The sequence below is a fragment of the Sceloporus undulatus genome, chromosome 1 (assembly GCF_019175285.1).
Source record: "Sceloporus undulatus isolate JIND9_A2432 ecotype Alabama chromosome 1, SceUnd_v1.1, whole genome shotgun sequence".
Lineage (NCBI taxonomy): Eukaryota > Metazoa > Chordata > Lepidosauria > Squamata > Phrynosomatidae > Sceloporus > Sceloporus undulatus.
In genome coordinates, this window is record NC_056522.1 from 1,695,174 (window position 1) to 1,719,550 (window position 24,377).

Here is a 24,377-nt window from a genome sequence, read left to right on the forward strand (position 1 = left end):
CTTTGATGTGGCACCTTGTTGGTGGAATACCACCCCCATGGAGCCCAATTCGTACTGTTCCTATTTAAATTTTGGTACCAAGATAAAACCTGGCTTTTTATTAAAGCCTTCAAGTCTTAAGTGATTTCATCCAGGTCTCTACACTTGTGTGCGTGTGTCCAAGTCACCAGGTTACATGTCAACTTATAGTGACTTCCAAATTTCACAGGGTTTTCTTAGGCAAGGAATCCTCAGAGGAGGTTTTGCTAATTCCTGCCTCTGAAATAAAGCTTACAGCACCTGGGATTCACTGACACTCTCCTGCCCAAGTACTAACCAGGGCTTACCCTGCTTACAGTAGCTTCCAAAATCAGACAAGATCTGGTAAACATACACGGTTTTCAACTCTTAACTTTTATTTTGTTCAGTTGTTTAACATACTTTTAAAATGTTTTAATTGTTCTTTAATTAAATACCAAATTGTTTGATTTTGTTGTAAGCCATCCTGGGAAGTTATGCTATAAAGCAGGATCTAAATATTTAAATGAAAAAGCCACAAATGAAAAGGCCAGCTGACCATGGCAACACACCTGTTCCACTTACCTGCTTCAGTGCCTTTTTGCTGTGCTTCTGAGACGAGGAGATGCCTTTACTTGGTGGGATGGAAGGAGACAGGCAGCCGGGCTGCGGGGAGGAAACCTGAGAGAGCCTGGTAGACACTGGAGGGGCAAGAACAGAAAAAGGACTGCAGACAGATCAGCAGAGCTGGGCCAGCAGTGAAACCGTTGTTTACGCAGGGCTGGGAAACCAGGTCCTGGGCTGCATGCTGCCAGGGCCACAAACCGAGGCAAAGCCACACACACACACACGGAGTCATGCTCCCTGGGGAAAAGGGTCTTGCCATTAATAAGTGTTGTCTGGGAGAATCTTCCTCTATGTGGCAACAGCAATACCTGAAAGTAGGCTGTGCCCTCTGCCCAATGCTACCTTATCCAGCTCAGTGGCATCCAGCATCAAGTGGCATTTATCATCCTCCATTTTAAGACTGGCCTTTCTGAGGGTGGATATGGGAAACTGTCAGGTCCAAATTATGTCCAGCCAATCTGACAAGATTAGCTCTTCCCATCTGAATCTGCCCAGGCTCTGAGGGGATCTGGAGAAGCCCTTCTCTCAGGTTTCACCGTCCATCTTTGGGCACAAATCTGGCGAGGGACACGAGGCAGGGCCTTCTCCAGGGCTGACCCCAGGCTCTGGACCTCCCTTCCTCCCTTGTTGTCCTTCTGTCAGCAGACAAAGACTTTGCTTTATTCCAACAGGTTCTTAGGAAACAATTTTTAAAAAAGAAAAGGCCAGCGTGGCCTAGTAGTTTGAGCACTGAACTCTGGAGATGAGGGTTCAAATCCCCATTTGAGCATGGAAACCCAGTGGGTGATCTTGGGCAAGTTACATTCTCTCAGCCTGAGAGGAAGGCAAAGGCACCCCACCCCTTCTGAACAAATCTTGTTATGAAAACTGTGTGATAGGTTTACCTTAGGGTCACCATAACTTGGAAATGAATTAAGGGCAAACAACAACAAATTGTATTATATTATCCTAATCATTGTTTCTGATTGTACAGTTTAGTTACATGGTTTTGTTTACAAAAATCTGTATCTTGTCGTCGTCCCCCCCTCCCCCCAAGAGACCTTTAGAGAGGGCAGGGGGCATTTTGAGCTTTTAAAAGTAAACATGAATTTCAGGAGTGAGAGGTGGGATGTAGTGGAGCTGGATCTTAGGTATCTGCCTAGCTTTACCTTTTCCTCTTTCTGACCCACTTTTGTACTTGGACCATGAAGTGCTGACAGACTTTTGGGTGTCTTGTGCTGCAAGAGACTTGAAGAGAGATGGATGTATTCTCCTTTCCTATCTGGAGAGACAAACAATCTGACATGCCCACTATGGAGAGAAGCCAGTGTCTGTGATGGCACAAAACAGCCCAGCACACCAAGAACAACCACAGAGACTGAGGCATCCCCTTGCCCACACAGGACACCTTGGATGGGCACCTATCCTTGTTACAAAGGACAGTCCACTATCTAGTTGAAGAGGTGTTAACCACCATTCATTTGAAGGCATCTTCTGTTTTTACAGAGGTGTTGGTTCAAGTGAAAGACAAAGTAAGAAGCGAAAGGAGGCCCGGGGCCTTGAAGCTCTATAGAGTTGGGAAAGATCTCAAGGGTCATCCAGTCCAACTCCCTTCTGCCATGCAAGAATACACCATCAAAGCTGTCCATCCTCTGCTTAAAAACCTCCAAAGAAGACTCCACCACAATCTGAGGCAGCAGCACATTCCATTTAACCTGTCAAAACCTATTACCAGGATAGTAGACAATAATCACAAATTTCCTGGTGGTGCAGTGGTTAAATGCCAGTCCTGCAGCCACAGGTTGTGAGTTCAATCCCAGCCAGGGCTCCCGTGTCCACTCAGCCTGGCATCCTTCCATAGGTCACTAAAATGGATCCCCAGCTTGTTTGGGGCAGTTGGCTTACACAATGTAAACTGCTTAGGGAGTGCTTAAGTGCACTGATAAGCAGCATAGAAATGTACTTGCTATTGCTATTCAATTCAATCCTGCGGGGCCCCAAGGTTGACTCACTCTGGCATCATTCGATAGGTTGCTAAAATTGTTGGTGGAATTGGCTTACACATTGTAAACCACTTAGGGAGTGCTTACTGTACATACTTGACTATAAGTCGACATCATGTATAAGTCAAGGGCAAGTTTTGGGCCCAAAAGTATGGATTTTGCTATGACTCATGGATAAGTCAAGGGTAAAACTTAGGGGCATGCAGCAAAGGATCTAAAGGATGAAGCAAAGCAAAACAATATCAAAGAACTTACACAATTCCAGCAGACATAACTCTTTGTGTTTACTCTTAAGGCTGGGTGGATGAGAGAGTAAAGGGGACTGGTGATTCCAGGACAGATTATACTCTTGCCTTTCATCAGGGGATGGTTCCTTCTTTGAAATAAGAGTTGAGATACAGTACTTACATTGACCCATGGATAAGTTGACTCAGGCTTTTTGGGTCAATTTTTTGACCTAAATTTCTAGACTTATACATGAATATATACAGTAAGTGCACTGATAACCAGTACAAAAATGTACTAATTGTGCCAATTTGTTCTCCCTGGTCCTTTTTTTTTAAAGTGATACTTTTCCTCCTTTGTGTCCATCTTTCACACACCATTAAGTCCCACAATGAAAGAAAGAGGAAATATAAAAGTATAAAGGACCCCCTAAAGCAGTGGTGTTAGATGTTGTCCATCTGGTTATTATAAATAATAATAATAAATAAAAATTTTATTTATACCCCGCCCTTCCAAATAGATCAGGGCGGCTTACAGAGTGCACCAAAGTGCAACAATATACAAATTAAAAACAGATTAAAACAACAACAGTCCATAAAAACAATAAAAGACCCCATTAGCCCAACCTCACGGCCACGAGAGAGGAGGGAGGCCCGCAGGATGTTTAGTCGGGGAATGCCTGATTAAATAGGAAGGTTTTAAGTCCCTTCCTAAATTGGGCCAGGGTGGTAGATGAGCGGAGCTCTATGGGCAGCGTGTTCCAAAGGGCTGGGGCAGCTGTGGAAAAGGATCTTCTGGCCGTAACGGCCAACCTTGCCCCAGGCACCTTCAGGAGTTGCTGCCCAGATGTTCTGAGGGTGCGAGGCGGAATGTACGGGGAGAGACGGTCCTTCAGGAATCCTGGGCCCAAGCCATTTAGGGCTTTATAGGTAATAACCAACGCCTTATATTGAGCTCGGAAGCGAATAGGCAGCCAATGGAGATCTTTAAGCACAGGTGTTATATGGCTGGTCCTGGGAGCACCAGTGACCAGCCGTGCTGCCATGTTCTGCACTACTTGGAGCTTCCGAGTTTGGTATAAGGGTTGCCCCATGTAGAGTACATTGCAGAAATCCAGTCTCGAAGTTACCAGAGCATGTACAACAGTTTCTAGGTCCCTCTGGGCCAGGTATGGGCGCAGCTGGCGAATCAGCCGAAGCTGATAACAGGTACTCTTGACCGTCGCATTCACCTGAGCAGTCAGGTGAAGGGACGAGTCAAGAAGCACCCCCAGACTGCGCACGGAGTCCTTCACGGGGAGCGTGACCCCATTCAGGACAGGTGGAACCACCGCCATTCCTGGACCAGGGGGACCTATCACTAGTACCTCCGTTTTCTCTGGATTAAGTTTGAGTCGGTTTTCCCTCATCCAGCCCATTACTGACTCCAGACAGGCCACGAGAGGAGAGACGCCATCCCCAGTCACTGCATCAGTCGGAGACATAGAGAAAATGATTTGGGTGTCATCAGCGTACTGATAACCCCGCGCCCCATGTCTCCGGATGATCTCTCCCAGCGGTTTCATGTAAATGTTAAATAGCATGGGGGACAGAATGGCTCCTTGAGGGACCCCAGTTTTAAGGGCCCGCTCGCTGGAGCACACGTCCCCCAGCTGCACCATCTGGGACCTCCCAGAGAGGTAGGAACGGAACCACTGGAGCGCAGTGCCCCCAATTCCCACCTCAGCCAGGCGCCCCAGAAGGATACCATGGTCTATGGTATCGAAAGCCGCTGAGATGTCCAAGAGCACCAACAGGGACACGCTTCCCCTGTCGATGCCCAGACGGAGATCATCGACCAAGGCGACCATGGCCGTCTCAACCCCGTGACCCGCCCGGAAGCCAGTTTGAAATGGGTCCAGATAATCCGTTTCATCCAAGACCGCCTGAAGCTGGATCGCAACCGCCCTCTCGATCACCTTCCCCAAGAAAGGTAGCAGCGAAACAGGCCGATAATTATTATATATATTATTATTATTATTCCAAATTCCTGCAGAGCTTTGCCATTAAATGCCGGCATGACAATGAGAGAGAGGTCCACACCTGTTTGCTCTCTGTACTCCGCAGTATCCCCCACTTTTGCATGTTGGATTGCCAACATTATTCTCAGTTTTGCGGACAAACTTTGTACTCTGGCATCCAACCGGATAGGTTAAAAAAACCCTGTCCTCCCAGGAGTGCAGTCTTTGGCTAGCACTAGCCATCCTGCCAATCTAGAAGTTAATGGCTCCAAGAGTCTGGTTCAGGGCTAAAAGTCTGGGCTCAGGCTCTGTCCCTCAAGGATGCGGAGGGTACCTTTCCCTTGGTGACCTGCATCGCTACACGACTCAGAGGCATCTCATAGACAGAAACTCCAGTCCATCGACAGTTGGATGAACAGAAACAAAGCTTTCCTGGCACACTACACATATTTACAACACTAGTTAACATTTGAAGTTATTAAAAGGGCTAATATGGGAGAGAGCTTTATAAGGTGGATAAAAATGATATACAATGAACAAAAAGCATATTTACTAATCAATGACGAAAAATCTAAGGGTTTCAGGATTAGAAGGAGTACAAGACAAGGATGCTCTCTGTCCCCCTTATTGCTTATTCTAGTGCTTAGAGTTTTGGTTAATAAGATAAGGGGGGAGGACAGAATTAGAGGGGTCAAAGCTAAAGAAATAGAATACAAATTAAAAATCTTGGCAGACGATATAATCGTTTTTCTAGATGAGCCAAGTAAGAGTATCAAGTTGTTGATTTGAGACGAATTTGGTCTTCTAGCTGGATTTAAAATTAACTCAGGGAAAACAACGGTTCTCACAAAAAAACCTTCTAAAGAATGAAGAAAAAGAACTTAAGGAACTGTCGGAGTTCCTTCCGTATTGAAGCTAAAGTCAAATATTTGGGAATTTATTTTACTAAAAGAAACATCAAACTATTCCAAAATAATTATGTTATATTATGGCCAGAAATTTAAAAAGACCGAGTAAAATGGTCCAAATACAACTTGTCCTTTTTAGGGAGGGTTGCTATAATTAAAATGAACATTCTACCCAGAATGATATATTTGTTTTCCAATATCCCAATTATTTCTAATGAATTATTTTTTTTGATATACAGCAGAGAGACCTGACCAGTTTTTTATGGGAGGGTAAAAAGGCAAGGCTTAAATGGAAACTTCTAACTGGGGGGAAATTAAAGAGGGGGTGTAATCTCCCAAACTTTAAGTTGTACTATCATGCTCCTTGTCTTAAATGGCTAGAATTGAATGGTTTAGATTGAATAACGATAACCTAGCAAATATCAAAAGTTCCAATTTAAACCTTGGTATACACACATATATGTGGTATATAAAACCTAAAGATAACAACATCTTTAACCATCATGTTATAAGAAGGTCACTACTAAAGGTATGTTACAAAATGAAACATCAGTTTTATAATAACATCCCGCCATGTGTGTCATTACAAGAAGCTTACTACAGTAGAACAAAGAATAAAGGTATACAATGGCTAAGATGTGGAGACTGATGGAAAATATACTATGAAAACAATAGAAGAACTCAACGAGAAAGGAAAGGTGAAAGACTGGTTTTCATATAACGAACTAAAAAGCCATTTCAAGGTAGACAATGAAACTCCTGAGTTGACTGTAGACAACAATGAAATAGACAAAACTGTGATGGATAAACAAGGGAAACATATATCAAAGTACTATAAACTACTAAAAGAAAGAGACCTAGAAAATGAAGCTGTCAAACATAACATGGTGAGATGGACACAGGACATAAAAAAACCTATTACAATAGACAATGTACAGCTGGTACTTAACCCCCCCCAAAAATCCATCCCATTTATAAAACTGGTAACATTAAGTGCTGGAAATGTGGGAAACCAGAGGGAAATTTTTTCCTATGTGGTGGTGATGCTCGCCCTGTGCTCTGGCCTCTTCCCCGCTCGCCATGGAGGAGGGGGGAAGGAGAAGGAGGAGAAAGGAAAGGAAGAGAGGTTTTTGTTGTTTTTGTTTTTGGAAGAGGAATGGAGGAAGAAAAAAGGAGAAAGAAGGGATCAAGCCAGGCAAGTCTGGGGGAGCTAGTCTGGAAAATTTGGAAGCGTCCTACTTGGAGCAAGGCAGGAAGCAGACTGAGGATTCCTAGGGGTCACTCCGCCCCTGGCCTTTGTTATTTAATTTTTTGTCCTGCCTACAGGAGCCTTCGCAGGCAGAGTTACCCAACGTCAGGATGACCGGCCCCCTTCTCTGCTGGGAAATCTAAAGGCTACCATGAGAACACTTATGTTTAGGATAATATATCAGGAGTAAACAATTAGTTTACAACATGCTGTACTATCCAAATGTAAAGGAAGTAGAACTAGAAAGAAAAAGATATCAAGTATCCTAGGTAAATATATGTTTGTCTAAGGGGATGGTGTTAGGGGTACTTAATGTTTGTTTGTTTTATGTTATCTGTGGCTTGCTTCTTTATATGTAACACTTAAATAAATATTTTTTTTGGGGGGGGAACCACTAGCGAACCCCCCAGCCTCAGCAGGGCTCTCTGGCCCAGTATCACATCTCCTTTCTGGTTCCCAGCCAGTGTCCCACTGCATTTTAAGAACTCCATCCACCATTCAGATGGTTACCTGCTTATCTTGGCTTTAGGCAAGAGCTTTCCTCCTGCCTTTGTCCTCCCAAAAGCTGAACCTGTCACATCACCATACCCGCATTTTGCCTTTCTATTGCTATGCACACATACACATCCTGTTCATTCGTAAGTATCAATGTCTGTCCTTAGGCACTTCACTCCATGCATCAGAGGAAGGCGTCTAGGAAAGCTTATGCTACCAAATTCTCTCTCAGTTGGTCCCAAAGGCACTACAAGATCCCTTTGCGCAGCTTCCCAGAGTGAGTCTTGGAGGATCTGGAGGTCCTGAATTTCCTCCCCAGGGTGGGCACCAGTTCACTTGGGCAGTGCCTGACCTCAGCATGTCCCATTACCACATCCTCCTCCTCCTCCTCCTCCTCAGTGCTTTGGACCAACAGGAAAATAGTCTTCCCTCCTCTGCTACATCCATATCTGAGTCACATGCCCCAACATGCTGAGTTTTCAGGCCATGTGTAAAACCAACAGCATCTAATTCAGCTTGAAGACCTGAAGACTAAGGACCTTTCTGCATGGGCCAAATAAAATGTCTTTTCTCCCATGGTCTCCTCAGCGGAAAGTTGGGACAGAAAAGAGCCCAATCCCCAAGTCTGGTGCAAACAGCCCAGACAACATCTGGCCCATTCAGCACTACACCTGGGATACAACTCTTTTATAACAGATTAAATAAACTCACTAGTTGCTCCCAATCTCCCCAGAAAATATAAGGCCCTCTGTTGCGATGCCAGGCAGCTGTTTAAATGCATTCCACTGTGCCACCTAATATGGCGGAGGCAGTGGCAGCAAGTCATAGAATCATAGAACCATAGAGTTAGAATAGGCCTCAAGGGCCATCTAGTCCAACCCTATTCTGCTATTCTGGAACTCACAATCAAAGCATTCCTGACAAATGGCCATCCAGCCTCTGTTTAAAGACCTCCAAAGAAGGAGACTCCACTACACTCCAAGGGAAAGTGTTCCACTGTCGAACAGTCCTTACTGTCAGAAATGGTGAGGTGGAATCTCTTTTCCTGTAGTTTGAACCCATTGCTCTGGGTCCTATTCTCTGGAGCGGCAGAAAAGAAGCTTGCTCCCTCCTCAATATGACATCCCTTCAAATATTTAAACAGGGCTCTCATATCACCTCTTAACCTTCTCTTCTCCAGGTAAACATCCCCAGCTCCCTAAGTCCTTCCTCCAGCTTCTCAACATCCTTTGTGAATTGTGATGCCCAGAACTGGACACAGTATTCCAGGTGGGGCCTGACTAAAGCAGAATATAGCGGCACTATTACAAGAGGAGGTCAGGGCAGCTCCAGGGCCAGGACACTCTGAGTTGTTCCCGGAACATCTTGGCCTGGGCAGATAACAGCTGCAGACAACAGACTCACAGGACAAAGAACGGCTTGCTTAAGAGAATCCTTAAAATAATTAGTTTTTAAAAAATTTATTCAAATGGGTTTTCACTTTTCTGGCCTAATGTTTGCTATCATGACCAGACTTTATCTCCTTACATGGACCCAAACTTGGTTTCACTTCTGTAGTACAAGTTCACAATAGGCTGGTAGAGACTACGCCATGCCTCATCTTGTTTGGAGGACACTGATCCTCAGTTACCATAGAATCGTAGAGTTAGAAGAGACCACAAGGGCCCTGATCCAGTCCAACCCCTTCTGCCATGCAGGAAATCTCAATCAAAGCATCCCCGACAGACAGCCTCTGTTTAAAGACCTCCAGGGAAGGAGACTCCACTACACTCTGAGGAAGGAGTGTGTTCCTCTGTCGAACAGCCCTTACTCTCAAGAAGTTCCTCCTAATGTCGAGGTAGAATCTCTTATCCTGTAGCTTGCATCTGGGGTTTGGTTCCAGGGCTCCTCACATACCAAAATCTGTGGCTGCTCAAGCCCCATTAAATATAGTAGTGTAATGAAATGGTGTCCCTTAAATAAAATGGCAAAAATCAAGGTTTGTAGAATCATAGAGTGGGAAGAGATCCCAAGGGCCCTGATCCAGTCCAACCCCATTCTGCCATGCAGGAACTCTCAATCAAAGCATCCCTGATAGATGGCCATCTAGCCTCTCTTTAAAAATCTCCAAAGAAGGAGACTCCATCACTCTCCAATGGAGCATCTTCCATGTTTCATTCCACTGGAATTTATATACAGTCACCCATTTTCGCAGGGGATCTGTTCCAGACCCCCTGCAAAAATGGAAATCTGCCGATATTCAAGCCCTATTGGCTTAATGGCAGTGTGGCCCCATGGACACCCATGGATGCACGTCCCATTTTAAGTCCTTCCATGTGCCCCTCGCAAGTAAGCTAGGGATGCGGATCCAAAGTCCGCACAAATGAAAGGCTAACTGTATTCTTAAAATATTTTCAAGCTGTGAATGTTTGAATCTGTCAATGAAGAGTCTGTGGATATGGAGGGCTGACTGTATACACTTCCTCCCTTCACGTTGGAGAACATGCGAAAGAGCCTGGCAGGTTTCAGGGATCAGTTCCAGAAAGTTCCTTGGATCCTGTGTGGAGGCTGTGAGAAGCCACATTGCCTGCTGTTCAGCCCCCTGACCCCCCAAGTCCTGATGAGAGCCATCAACATCCATGCCTGCGCCAGAAGAGGGAGCACCCTAGAAACCCTCGCTCAGCTGAATGGACACCTGCCGCCTGGAAACCAGCAGGAAGCCACATGGAGCTCTTCTGACGGCCACAAGAGATACTGAAGTCAGTATTAATCCCCAGGAGAGAGCAGCTGCGCAAAACTCTCCACCAAACACTGAAAAACCCATGGGCCGCTCCTGTAGGAAAGAGAGACTCTACCAATGTTTGGGCTTTCCTTCCTATGCTAGATGGATCAAGGTGTGTTGCTGTTTGTACTGTGAAGATGCCAGACTGAGATGGCACCCATCTTTTGAGGCAAACAGGTTGGCATGGATTTCACTGGTATTTCTGCTGCATATACAGATTTTCTGTGTTGCATATACAGTAGATTGCTTTGAACATTATTTTGGATATGATATCCTTTGGAAAATATATCCTGGATTCTTTTGCTTTGTCATCTGCAATTTAAGGACTACTCCCTGGCTTCAGGGGAAAGGGGTCCTCCTCTCTATCACAATCCACCCACAATGGCTTTACTGGGGCAGATCCATCCCTTAAGAGGCCTGGAAGGTCTTGCTGGGCTTTGCCATCCTTCTCCTTTTTTGGTGCAAAAAGCACACAATTTCTTCATGTATTTGGCTTTCATGACCTTTAAAGCTCTTTGGACGTTGTTGCTGGCTGCTTTCCCTCTGCTCTTCCCACATCCTCCTTACCCTCTGGCAGCTAAAATGTTTTCTTTTTAATACTTTTGAACCATAAGCAGCACTGGAAGCCATTCAATGGTATCTGTGGGAGGCAAATTCCTTGCCCTCCCTCTGCCCAAAAGGGGGAATGTGGAATGAGTTTCACTCAGCAAGGGGAGATGTGGGATTCACTGTGACCCAAGCATGGCACGTCCAACTGCTTCCACTCAAAGAGGATTATTTAAGTCCTCTCAGGGCCAAGACATTTCTCCCAGCAGTCAACCACTTCTACTTTACTGTAACCTTTCAGCCAGGAGGATCCAATGAAGCCCTTTGCAATGGGGTAAGCTCTGCAGCACTTTTTAGAGTGTTCTCAAGTCCCGTGTTTTCTTCTCTTCACCAGTTCCTTCATAGCCTTCTCTGCATCTCTTCGCAGCCCTGATCATCTTTGTTACACTCTTCTGAAACCATTCCCATTTCTCTGTGGCCTCCTCCAGACAGAGCAAACATTGCTACTTGCTACAGGAAAAGAGATTTCACCTAAACTTTAAGAAGAACCTTTTGACAGTAAGAGCTGTTCGACAGTGAAAGACACTCTCTTGGAGAGCGGTGGAGTCTCCTTCTTTGAGGTTTTTAAATAGAGACTGGATGGCCATCTGTCAGGGATGCTTTGATTGTGAGTTCCTGCATGGCAGAAAGGGTTGGACCAAATGGCCCTTGGGGTTTCTTCCAACTCTATGATTCTATAATTCTATGATGGAGGCTGCAGTATGTGTTGCTGGAATTCTCAGGTATTGAATATATATAGAAATATAGAATCCTAGAACTGGAAAAGACCTTAAGGCCATCCAGTCCAACTGCCTTCTGCCATACAGGAAGACACAATCCATGCCCTCCCTAGGGCAGATGGCCATCCAGCCTCTCTTTAAATATAGCCTCCAAAGAAGGAGACTCCATCACTCTCCACTGAGGGAGTTTGTTCCACTGTCAAACAGCCCTCACTGTCAGAAAATTCTTCCTAATGTTGAGGTGGAATCTCTTTTCCAGGAGCTTGCATCCATTGCTCCACTGTGTCCTGTTCTCTGGAGCAGCAGAAAACAAGCTGGCTCCCTCCTCAACATGACAATATTTCTAAAAAGGGCTCTCATGTCCCCCTTTCTCTTCTTCATGTTAAAGCAGCTCCCAAAGACGTTCCTCATAGCGCTTCATAGTTTCCATATCTTTCACCATTTTGGTCATGCACCTCTGGACACCGTCCAGTTTGCCCACACTCTTTTTGAACTGTGAAGCTGGACATACTATTCCAGCCAATGTCTGATCAGAGCAGAGCAGAAGGGTACCATTACTTCCCTTGATCTAGTTTCTACACTCCTACTGATGCAGCATCGCATTTCATTTTTACTGTCCAGATGTAGTATCCTGCATTTCTCCCTGTTGAAATTCTTTTTCTTTCTTTTTTCTTTTTTTGGCCCAGCTTTTTGAATTCTGATCCTGTCCTCTGGGGTATTAGCTACTCCTCCTAATTTAGTGTAATCTGCAAATTTGATAAATGTGTCTTCTATTCCATTTGCAAAGTCAGTGATAAAGATGGTGAATAGCAAATTACGCCCAGGTGCAAAACCTGTGGCACCCCACTAGTCACTTCTCTCCAGGATGAAGATGAATGAATGAATGAATGAATGAATGAATGAAATTTTATTTCTATACCACTATTCCTTGCAGATCATAGCGGTTTACAACATCTCCATCAAAAGACAATATAACAACCCATATCCCAACAATACAAAATACTCACCCATAGCAATTAAAAACAAACACTCTAAAAGATGAGCCATTGTTGAGCACCATTTGGGTTTGGTAGGTCAACCAATTATAAAACCTTGTAACTACCCACATTTTACAAGTTTGTTTTAAAGAATATTATCAAACTTTGTCAAAGGCCTTACTGAAATCAAGATACAGTGGGAACTTGGTATCTGTGGGGGATCCATTCTGGAGCCGCCCCCCGCAGACAACAAAATCTGCATATGGTCAAGACCCATTGTCCCCAATGGCGGTGTATGCATGTAGCTGCACCACCATTAGGGACAGCTTCCGTTGTCCCCAATTGTGGTGTATGCACGCAGCCGCCTCTGTTGTCCCCAATGGCATCACAACCATGTGCATGCGCTGCCATTGTGGACAACACAAGCTTGTCATCCATGGATGCTTGAATCCACTGTGCTACTTCCACAGCATTCCCTCCATCTACCATCTATAAAAAAGAGAGATAAAATTAGTCTGGCATGATTTGTTGTTGAGAAACCCATGTTGACATTTTGCAATGATGGCATTCCTTTCCAAATGCTTACAGAGGCCAAAGAGGAAAGGAGGAGGAATAGCACTATATGTCAGAGATATTTACACCAGTGAAGAGATCCAGGACATCAATCATGGAAGCCAGGAGGAGAGCATCTGGATAAGAATCAAAGGGCAGGGAAACAAGAAGGATGTTACGGTGGGAGTCTACTACAGACCCCCAAGTCAGACGGAGGAATTGGATGATGCCTTTCTAGGACAGATGACCCATAGATTCAGAAAAGAGAGATGTAGTAGTGATGGGCGACTTCAACTACCCTGATATTTGTTGGAAGTCAAACTCAGCAAAATCCTCAAGGCCTAGCAAATTCCTCACTTGCCTGGAAGACAATTTCATGGTCCAAAAGGTGGAAGAGGCAACAAGGGGGTCAGCTATTTTAGATCTGATCCTAACCAACAAGGATGACTTGGTTAATGGGGTGCAAGTGGTGGGATCATTAGGTGGAAGTGACCATGTTCTCCTGGAGTTTGTAATACAGTGGAAAGGAGAAGCCAGGCATAGTCAGACACGCATCCTAGACTTTAAGAGAGCGGATTTCAGTACTTAGAGAAGTATTGAGGGTGATCCTGTGGTCAGGAATACTAAAAGGGAAGGGAGTTCAGGACGGATGGGACTTTCTCAAAAGGGAGATACTGAAGGCACAATTTCAAACAGTTCCAGTGAGAAAGAAAAATGGGAGATGTCTCAAGAACCCAGGATGGATGACTAAGGACCTTTCAACGGAGCTAAGTTTGAAACGGAACATGTATAAGAAATGGAAAAAGGGGGAAATCACCAAATTTTCAGAAGAGCCCTTGTGCAGATCCAGAGAATCTCTACAAACATGCACTCCAAAAAAAGAACAGAACAAGTTGACAAATGGGTGACAATAACAGGCAAATCCCAAGGAGCTCAATTGTGAGAAGTCTGACTTTATTTATTTGATTTAAATCCTAGCTTTCCCCCCCAAACAGGACTCAAATGGCTTCTCTGGCCCAAGTTGGAAAAGGCCTAAAAGTATTACCCACCTGAGGACTGACCTTGTACTGAATGAATAGAAACTTTTCCTTAAGACTCTTCAATTTAGTCTCAAAGGTGCTGCTAGATTCCTCCATTCCCTATCCATATTTCCCACCTTTTATTCATAAGACCCAAAAGCAAAGGCTGAATGAAAGGGAGGCAAAAGTACACCAGGCTTTCCTGCATCTGCACCATGCCTGCTGCCACCTCATTACCTGCCGACAAAGCAATGCAGAAACTGGCCAAGCCTGTTGAGAATACATTTTTAATGAATGCAACTCCACCCACGCAGCAATGGCTCTTTCAACAATATCTAGGGCCCTTGCTGTTTATGCAACTGAGGGTTCAAAAGTGTGAAAGTTAGAACCTCCTGTGACAGCCTTTAAAGAGTAGACCAAATCAGAGAATGCAAATATATAGCTTGGCTAGTTCCTCACTGGATTTGCAAATACCAGTGGAATTCCTGGCAGCGTCCCAATGCTCTGCTAAGGTGTAATCGCTCAGCCATTGGGGTGGAGGCAGCAAGGGTTGCCTTTCAGATAAAAAGGTGGTCTTAAGGGGTCCCCTCCAGGTCAGCAGGGGTGGAGGGGGACCGTAGAGAACCATCACACAAGGCAGGCAGGTGTCAACAAGTACATCTAGAAGAAAAGGTCCTTATATAATCGGCCCTCCTTATCCACAGATTTTTTATTCATGGATTCAAGCATCAACGGCTTGAAAATATCCTCCCCCCCCCCCCCCCAAAAAAAAAAATTCCAAATAGCAAACCTTGATTTTTTCATTTTATATGAGGGACACCATTTTACTATGCCATTGTATTTAATGGGACTCGAGCATCCACAGATTTTGTTATCCACGAGAGCTCCTGGAACCAAACCCCAGCGTATAACAAGGGTCCCTGTATTCTTATAAAGCTCTGAGTTTAAAATTATGTGCCCCTGTTGACAAATCTGTGCCTATAAAAACAAAAGCTGGGATCCATCCAAGAAACACAAGCTACTATAGTGGAGCAAGCTGCCTCAAAGGGTAGTGGACTTTCTTTGGAGCTATTTAAACAGGCTGGATGGCCATCTCTTAGAGGCGTCTTGAACTGTGGATTCCCATATGGCAGAGGAATGGCCCAGATGGCTCTTGTGATTGCTTCCAAACCTATCATTCTGTAACGACCATGTTTTTTTTTGGCTTCAAACCCATGCTTCTTCACACTCCAACTGAACACTCACATGCAACTGCTAAATGCACTTCTGCGAGTTTACCTTTCCAAAGGTAATACTCGCTCAGAATTTCACTAGGCCAAGCAAACAGGTGCCTCTGGGCTGCAGGGATGGCTTTTGCATGCTGACACCTGGCTGGATTTGGTGGTTCTGAACCTGCTTGAAACAGGTGACCAAGAGGAGAGTGGCAGGGCCAGAGCCTCCTTCCCCTTGACTGCAGAAAACCACTTCTGCTGAGGAAGCTTACAAAAATGCCAACTTGCATGCCCAGCCTCCGCTTCCACAATTAGGAAATCTGAATCTTGCTACTGACGGAACTTAAGATGTCAAGTGTTCTTTCGCAAGACCACCAAAGTTAACCAACAATCATTCACCCTTGTTCCTCCGAGCAGCAATGGATTGAGCATGGTGGGACCCACAAACACACAACAGTTGCTTGGTTCAGTCGGGACAAAGCTGTCCGGGGGATGAGGACACAGTATGGGTTCCTAGTAGGTCAAGGCCGAATCCACACCTCATCCAGACATGAGGCTTCAGAAGCAATCTTCCTGGAGGAGCAGACAGAAAGGCACCCTCCCCACAGACCCCTTGGCCACCGACTGGAGAGAAAGCCATGGTCCAGGTGGGGCCCCTCAGTGTCTTACCTCTCCATGGGGCTGCAGGAATCTGTTCTCTGGGCATGGCTGCCCACTACACTTCCTACCACTCTTGCTTCTTGCAAAAAGAGAGGGTCACGGTGGTCACGGTGGGCTTTTGAAACATCCCACCCCACCTTCCATGGGTGGCTGGATGGCTGGGGTCTACAAGTGCAGGGCTCGTCCCCGTTTAAGGAAGTGTCACTTGCACTGCTGTCAAGAGAGGCTTTATTTTTGCACATATAAGGAAGTAGTTTGCTGATATGATCTGAAAGGGCTTCCTGTTTTGTATGTACAGTATATGAATAACGAAGATGCCTCATTAAGCCGAACTGTGGAAAGTCAACAAAGACCAAACAAGCCCCCCCCCACCGTGAGACACCAAATTCAGAGCTCAGCTGCTTCCTCTTTGCTTACCTTCCCCACTCCCAGCAATGGAATGTTAACTCTTTCTTACTATACAGTACTCCCAGTTTAATTACATTTTAAATTTTTGTTATGATATCAGTTCTAAAGCTGTCCTTGTTTTAAGCTTCATAAGCCACCTTGAATCCTGGTCAGGGAATAAGGTGGGGTATTCTCTGGATTTCTAGAAAGTCTGCTTCTTACCACCACGCTCAAAGCAGCTCAGAATGATGCAACATCTCTGCTGCTGTTCAGGAGAAATAGCATTGAGAACGAGTGAACAGTCTTGGAACAAATGTACCCAATGCTCCTCTGTTTCCAAAAAGAAAAAAGGGGCTGCACACCGATTAGCAAACCTTTCTGGCAGCCTGACTCCATGCAGACCCCATGAAGCCGGTGCCAGAGAGACGTTTCACTTACAGAGGGGGAGCTGGGTCAGTCGCTTCCCATCCACTCCTAACCATCTTCCCTATAGTTCTGGTTTTCAAATGACGCATCCCGGAAGCCCCTTTTGAGCATGCAAAATATCTGCAGCATATGAAACATTTGCAGCAAAATGTGAACCTTCCTAATTGTGGCTAAGAAGCGGAAAGCGTGCAGGTAACTTGTTATCCAGGGGCCTTCTTGAGATTGCCTGCAAACCAAGCCCTCCAACTATTTCTTCATCCTAAGCAAGAGGATTTGATGTTGTTCCGTGGCCTCAAGTCGTTTCCAACTTATGGTGACCCTAAGGAGAATATATCATGGGGTTTTCTTGGAAAGTTTCTTTAGAGGGGGTTTGCCATTGCCATCTGCGGAGGCTGAGAGAGGGACTTGCCCAGGATCACCGGGTGAGTTGACATGACCGAGCCAGCATTCAAACCCTGGTCCCCCCGTGTCCTAGTCCAGTGCTTCAAACCACTATGACATGCTGGGTCACAAAGGAGACACTAAGAAAATGAGAAGGGAAATTCATTCTCAGCTCATTTAAAAGTCAATGCTATGCAGCCAAGACTTCCAAGGCAAATAATGTGTTTTTAATCCAGGGGTGCAGCTACAATGGCAGCATCTGTGCAGCTACACACCTCATCCTTCCTCTAGAAGAAATTGTAAATGCAGAAAACCCAGGTAAGGTCAGCACTGGAGGATGTTTTCCCATCCTACTGACTTCCCAAGTGAATGATTCACTTCAGAGAATGCCACGTGTGGATCTAAGAGATGAGAAGCACGTCTGGTCTCCCTAGTTTTCCCACACAGCAGTCAGTCCTGAGGGAGGAATCAAGGGAAGAGTCTTCCTCCAGCAACGGCTCAGCCATTTGCCCTCTTCCTCACGCCTGGCTTGAGATCAAAGCATCTGGATGCACTCCTCTCAGCTCTGCGTTCCACAGGCACAAGCTGCTCCTGGAATAAGCCTCAGTGGTCTTATTATGAGAAGTATGACGATGGACGGAGTCCTGTGGCTGTGCCATGGGAGATGCCAGGCAGAGGGATTCCAAAGCAAGTGATCAAAAGACAGGGTACAATTAACAGGTGAATGAAAAGACGACAGAAAATTCTGTCAATGAGGCAATGCCAATCTCAGCGGGAAGTGCTTTCCCTTTTGTTGTCATGTTGCATTGAGCACACTAGGCTTTCTGAATCATGTCAAAAGTATTTTTTACAACCGCCGAAGCCCATTTGCGCAGGCACCCAATGCTGTCACAGAAACTCTGTTGTGACTTGGGCCCAGTTTGCAGCACTGAGCACAGGGAGCTGTTTCCTTGCACCCAAGCCCTGAGGGAGAGGTGGGGAACCACGAGACACAGCAAAGGCAGCAATCCAGCCGCACCTTCTTCTTTTCTTTTTTTGGCACAAGGTTCTTAAGACAGGAGAGGCCCCAACAAGCCAGGTTGCGAGACACAAACCTTACTCTTTATTAGAAGCTTCAAGGCAAGCTGCCAGGGCAACCTCCAGCCACAGCAACCTCACATTCCCTGTAAAAAGAGAGCCCCTTGACAACGTTAAAGTGACAACTGTCTGCTCTGTTCTCTCTGTTGTTCATTTAAAGAATATACAGTGCTTCTGCTCCTGAATATAAATCCCCAAAGAGATCCATTTCAGCCCCTCAAAACCTTAGAGGAGACAGAAAGGCCCAGCTCAGGTGGCTGAGAGGCTCTCATGTCTGAGTTGGATTAGCTTCCCATCTGCAGGCTGCTTAAGAAGCTTTCATGGTCTTTAGCTGTGCAAACACAAGGGACGCAACTGATTCCTCAATTGCATGTAATGCCTTAACTTGTGCAGAACAGGCAAAAACAGTTTCCTAAAGCCATTGCCACTGCAATGCTTTAGAAAGCCAATGCCCAGCACAATAAAACATCCCAGAGGCACACACATCCCTTGCATAAATCCTTCTTCTACCCCGTTTATATAATGCTAGTGGAAAACATGTGTGCCTTCAAGCAGTTTCCAACTTATGAACCTATCAGATTTCTTCAGAGTGGGTTTGCACCACTGCCTTCCTCTGAGGCTGAGAGAATGGGACTGGCCCCAAAGGCACCTAGTGGTTGCCCAGGGTTTAGCAAGGATTTGAACCCTGCTCTCCAGAAGTCCTATTTCAACACTCAAACCATTACGCCACAATGGCTATTTAAAAACAAGATTAATCCAGAGGAGGTTTTCCATCATTACCGTCCTGCAAGGTTGAGAAAGTGTAACTTGACCATAAAGTCACCCACTGGGTTTCCGTAGCTCAGAGGAAAATACAGTAAACCGTGGAAAAATCTCTATGTCTGGTGGCTGAGGAGCCATTTAAACTTCAAACTGAATGCTAAACAAGATTACAGAGGCTGTCTCCTCTTCCAGTCATGAAAACCAGTTCCTGCTTGTTCTGTGTCAGAACTGGCTGTTGTTCCAGGCCTTCATAGACTCATAGAGTTAGAAGAGACCCCAAGAGCCATCCAGTCCAACCCCCTTCTGCCATGCAGGAAATCCAAATCAAAGCATCCCCGACAGATGGCCATTCAGCCTCTGCTTAAAGACCTCCAAAGAAGGAGACTCCACTACACTCCGAGGAAGGAGTGTGTTCCACTGTCGAACAGCCCTTACTCTCAGGAAGTTCCTCCTAATGTTGAGCTGGAATCTCGTTTCCTGCAGCTGGCACCCATTGTTCCTGGTCCTGTTCTCTGGAGCAGCAGAAAACAAGCTTGCTCCCTCCTCAATGTGACATCCTTTCAAATATTTAAACAGGGCTATCATATCACCTCCTAACCTTCTCTTTTCCAGGCTAAACATCCCCAGCTCCCTAAATCATTCCTCATACGGCATGGTTTCCAGACCCTTCACCATTTTAGTCACCCGCCTTTGGACATGCTCCAATTTGTCAACATCCTTTTGGAATTGTGGGGCCCAGAACTGGACATAGCATTATTCCAGGTGGGGCCTGACCAAAGCAGAGTACAGTGGCACTATTACTTCCCTTTGTCTAGCTAGATACTATACTTGCCTAAACTTTGTTCACTACCAGATACTGACACACATTACCACTATATGACCAGCTTTTACTTGTGGTAAATCAATGTACCAAGTGGTCTACTCCAGATGAAGCAACATTGTTCTTCAGCTTCCAGCATTCCCTCACAGAATGGGAGAACTGGGCGTCTAAACAACTATAGGTGAGTCTCAATTTGCATTGCTCAAAATTAAATCATTTTATATGTACAATGTTATTGATGAAAGCCCTCCATCCATCCACCATCCAGAGGGAGAGAAGGGCAGGCCTGCTCCATCGGGCCTAATCAGAGTAAGAAGACGGGCCCTCCTCCCTCCAGTCCCTCTGCCCTGGTCCAGGCCTCCAAGGGAGAGCAGATCTGCTGGACTTTCCCTCTTCCTTTCCCACTGCCATCCCCTTCTCCTTTTGTCTCTTGTCTCTTTAGATTGTAAGCCTGAGGGCAGGGAAAGGTCTAATTAACCATTTGTAAGCTGCTCTGATAACCTTTTGGCTGAAGAGCGGGGAATAATAATAATAATAATAATAATAATAACAACTATTATTACCTAGGAAAGTCTCACTCAGAGTACAGGGAGGGAGAAAGAAATTGCAGTTTTGGTGTTGCTGGAAAGAAGGGTAACTTTTGCCTGTTTGGGGGGCATGAGAGGCTTGAGGAAATGGGAATTTTGGCATTTTGGCGAGATTGGAGGGGAGTTTCCTCTCTTTGCTGAAGTGAAGGATAAGCAACTGGAGACTTATCATTTGGAAAGCATGGTTTTGCTAGTCTGGAAAAGATAGGCTCTGATGTTTTATGTTTTAAGCTGGATGGCTCTTGTGGTCTTTACCAACTCTATGATTCTATGATTTATTATTATTATGATTTAAACCTGTTCAAAAAGGGTTGTTTATTTATTTATTTTATTTTCTTATATCCTGCCTTTCTCCCAACATAGGGCTGTGGACTGAGTAAAACGATTAACTTGTGAATACTTTTACTCTGCTGGAAGGCATCCCGCCGTTCTCCAACAATTCTATATAGAACTGCCTTCCCCCATTTACATCAGTCTCAACCTATATCATGAGTAACCCTGATGCAAATCAAGATGCACTTGTAATTCTATCCAGACTATTCCTGGCCAGAGGGGAAAGAGAGGACGAGGGGCATTGCTATGTGCTGCATGGTGATCCACAACAAGTTGATTTGTCCAACTGCTGGAAAGGTGATGATGGTGACCAAGACGGGCATAATAGCAGTTTTAAGGGGTTAGCAGACTGTGATGGCAGAGCAGATGCTCAACTCAGATCGAAAGAGATAGAGGGAGAGAGGAAAGCAACATGAGGCACTCAAGTCACAGCAAATTAAATTTAGGTGTCTGAAGATCAGAAAGAAATCCAGTTCCCCGAATGGGCCGACTAGAGAATAGGAAGACACTAGCTCCGGGATTTTTGGAAGCAGAAATGGGATGAACACTTGCCTGTGCTGCTTTTCTATTTTGAGCTTCAAGCAGCAACAACAGCAGATGCATCCATCCACTTCTGGAAAAAGGCTCATTTAAAATCTTGACGAACACCTTACTTAAGTTAAAAGTGGTTTAAAGCGTAAAACATCATAGCTTACTCTTTCCAGGCCAGAGAAACCTCTCCCTTCCAGACAGTAAACTCCAAATGCTCACCCCTGCCCCCAGGCAAGCAGGGGAAACTGCCCTTCAGTCACACCAAAACGTCAAGATTCCAGTTTCTTCATCCCCTTCATGCCAAGGAAACCTCTGGTTTCTAAGCAAAGAAAACTCTTCCTTCCAGTAACATCTAAACTATAGTTCCTTTCTCCCTTGTGCATTGGAGGTGAGATGTTTACAGTATCCACAGATTCAATCAACTTTAAGTTAAAATGTTTTTAAAAAATAAAGAAATCCAAAAAAGCAAACCTTGATTGTGCTATTTTACATAAGGGACACTATTTTAATGCCCCATTGTATATAATTTGAGCATCCACGGATTTTGGCATCCATAGGGAATCCTCAAGGGCCCATTGTATTTATTTATTTCTAAGATCTGAAATGCTGTAAATTGGAGCACTGAGACTCTCTTGGACTGGCTTTACCTCATTTGAGAAGCAAGCAGAAGAGATGACTGCAACCCAAGCAGGGGAGATGGTGTCTGCAAGGTACGCATGTCTGCCACATGCAAGGAAGCATCTTCAAATTAAGCGCAAACACCATGGACGGGATCCAGACCCTCGCTGGAAGGATCTGAGCAGCAGCTGCAAAACCGTCTGGAGGTGTTCTTGCCTCTCACTTGCCTGTGCTAGGACAGTGTCAGTTTCACGCTGAGAACAGCAGCAGTGAATTCTAAAGCTTGGAAAAGTGGGAAACATACGGCAAAACCTCAGTTTTAAAAGGAAGAGGCTGGGCCAAGCATGACTACAGCTGGCAAGAGACACTCTTGCCCACTGTCTCTATGTGTTTTACCCAGGAACAAGGACCCAGGCTTTGCACTTGTCTCAAGTGGGGCAGCCACTTGAAGTGGAGACACAATGTCTTCCAGGAGCACTGGGGTTACTGATCATATTTCTCTATTTAAACTTTTATATATCACTATTATTTGGATGGGAAAACACCAGTCAGGACAGTCCACAACATTTGAAACATGAGTTTTACTGATTTATTTATGTGAGACTTTTCTTCCAAAGCTGGGATTCCAAGTGGCTTACAAGTGACCATTTAAAAAAATGAATATAACACATCACTGGAGGCAACAGGGTCAGCCATATAAAAACAAAACATTAAATACAAAAAAAATCTGCCACTGCAACATATGCCAGCCCAATAAAAAGGGATTTTTCAGCAACCACCAGAAGACAGTGAGGAATTTATTTATTTATTGGATTTATCTCCCTCCTTTCTCCCAGAATCGCTATTTGTAGGATAAGCATTCCTTAATCCAGATGCAGCCACTGAGAAGATCCTCTTCTTCATTCTAGTTAAACGTGTCTCTGCCCTAGTTGGAGTTAGTGATGAGCCTCTTCTTCAAATGGCATGGAATGGGCAGGATCATATGAGGGCAGACAAGTTCCTAAGATATCCAGCACTCAAGCCATTGAGGGTTTCATTGTGATCCCCAGCAGTCAGAAAGGTGCTCAGAGCCAGAGGGGCAGCCCATGAGATCCTGTCAAGATTGCTGGAGCATAAACCCTGGAACGCTTTGCAGCTGAATTTGTGACCACCAGAAAAGTCTAAAAACTCCTCAAAGGCAGACACCCCCCCCCCCCCCCCCCCCCCCGCCCCCCCCCCCCCCCCCCCCCCTCCCCCACCAACACCCCTCCCGCCCACGCGCCACCCCCCCCCCCCCCCCCCCGCATAGAGTGCACTGCAGTCATCCAAAATGGGTGTCACTACAGCATGTGGGCAGGTCTGACCACCTCCTAAATATGTCAAGGTCAGCAGAGCAAAGACACTCCTGCCCATGGTTGCACCTGACAATCCAGGTGGCCCACCCAAAGCCAGAGCGGCCCCAGATGGCAAAGCCGATTGTGCAAAGGGTAAAAATCCCCCTCCCCATGCACACACTCAAAGGAGGCATCATTCTTCCAGTTTGTCTTCTTACCACTAACATGGAATCCATCCCTGGAACAGCAAGGGAAGTTATGGAGCAGCAAATTCATAGACAGTTGAACAAATTAAACAGATTATAGGGTTCCTACATTCACATTCAGTCACACCTGCAAGTCCAGAATCATCACCCCTACATCACAATGCAGGGAAGAAAAAGGAGGGAGGTACTGAGCCTGAATTACTGGCATGTCAAAACAAATAGTGAATCGGTCATGGTGCTTCACATCTTATGATCTCAAGAGCTCTCGTACTCCACCTCTATCTAGAAGCCAGGTCTGCACACAGCCACTGCAATCTCTCCCCAAGGAGCCAGTTGCCCCATGGTCAGCCTCAGGGATGGGAAGGACAGGGCAAAGAGGTTTCATCTAAATGCAATTTCACAATCCCAGAGCCATGACTCAGGTGCCGTCTGTGGCTCCCCTCAGACTTTTCATTTATCGTCTCTCATCTCAAACACTCACCAGGGATTAGCCACATCCGACTTTGCAGAAATGAGTCACGGCTGAGCATGAAAGAACCTTCACATTTCCTAGAAGTCTCTGCTATTTGACATTTCCTTTGATCACCTCTTGTATAATGCTCAACCACCCACCATCCCTAGTAACAAAAGCAGCGAGTGGCAGCCAGCCTTGCTTGTCTCTTCTTTACAGAAATACAGAATTGGAAGGGTCCCCAAGGTCTATCTAACTCACCCCCTGGCTCTTCATGAATCCACTGCTAAACCACCCCTAAGAGGGGGCTTCTTGTTGCTCTTTCTCTCTCTGCCAAGGAGATTTGGTGACCCTGAAGCATTTAGTGCCCCTGAGCCCATGGCTGTCTCTAAACCCTGGGGGGGGGGGGGGAGAATGCTTCCTAACTCCTTGATCAGGAGAAGGCCTTAACCAGATTCAGAAAACCGCCCACCTTCTTCAGGACTGGAGTTACAGCTC

At 45.5% G+C, this 24,377-nt stretch overlaps 1 protein-coding gene across 4 annotated transcripts in view; it reads right to left on the bottom strand.

Annotated features, from left to right (window-relative positions):
• ASXL2 (ASXL transcriptional regulator 2) overlaps positions 1-24,377 on the bottom strand; it is a 54,958-nt gene that overhangs the window by 17,363 nt on the left and 13,218 nt on the right. For 3 of the 4 annotated variants that reach the window (XM_042463396.1, XM_042463387.1, XM_042463405.1), the window contains one exon: positions 583-698. In XM_042463396.1, coding sequence (XP_042319330.1) covers positions 583-698 — 116 coding nt within the window. Of the gene's footprint in view, positions 1-582; positions 699-15,996; positions 18,904-24,377 lie in introns of those variants that run through there. The other variant, XM_042463414.1, reaches the window with a different exon arrangement.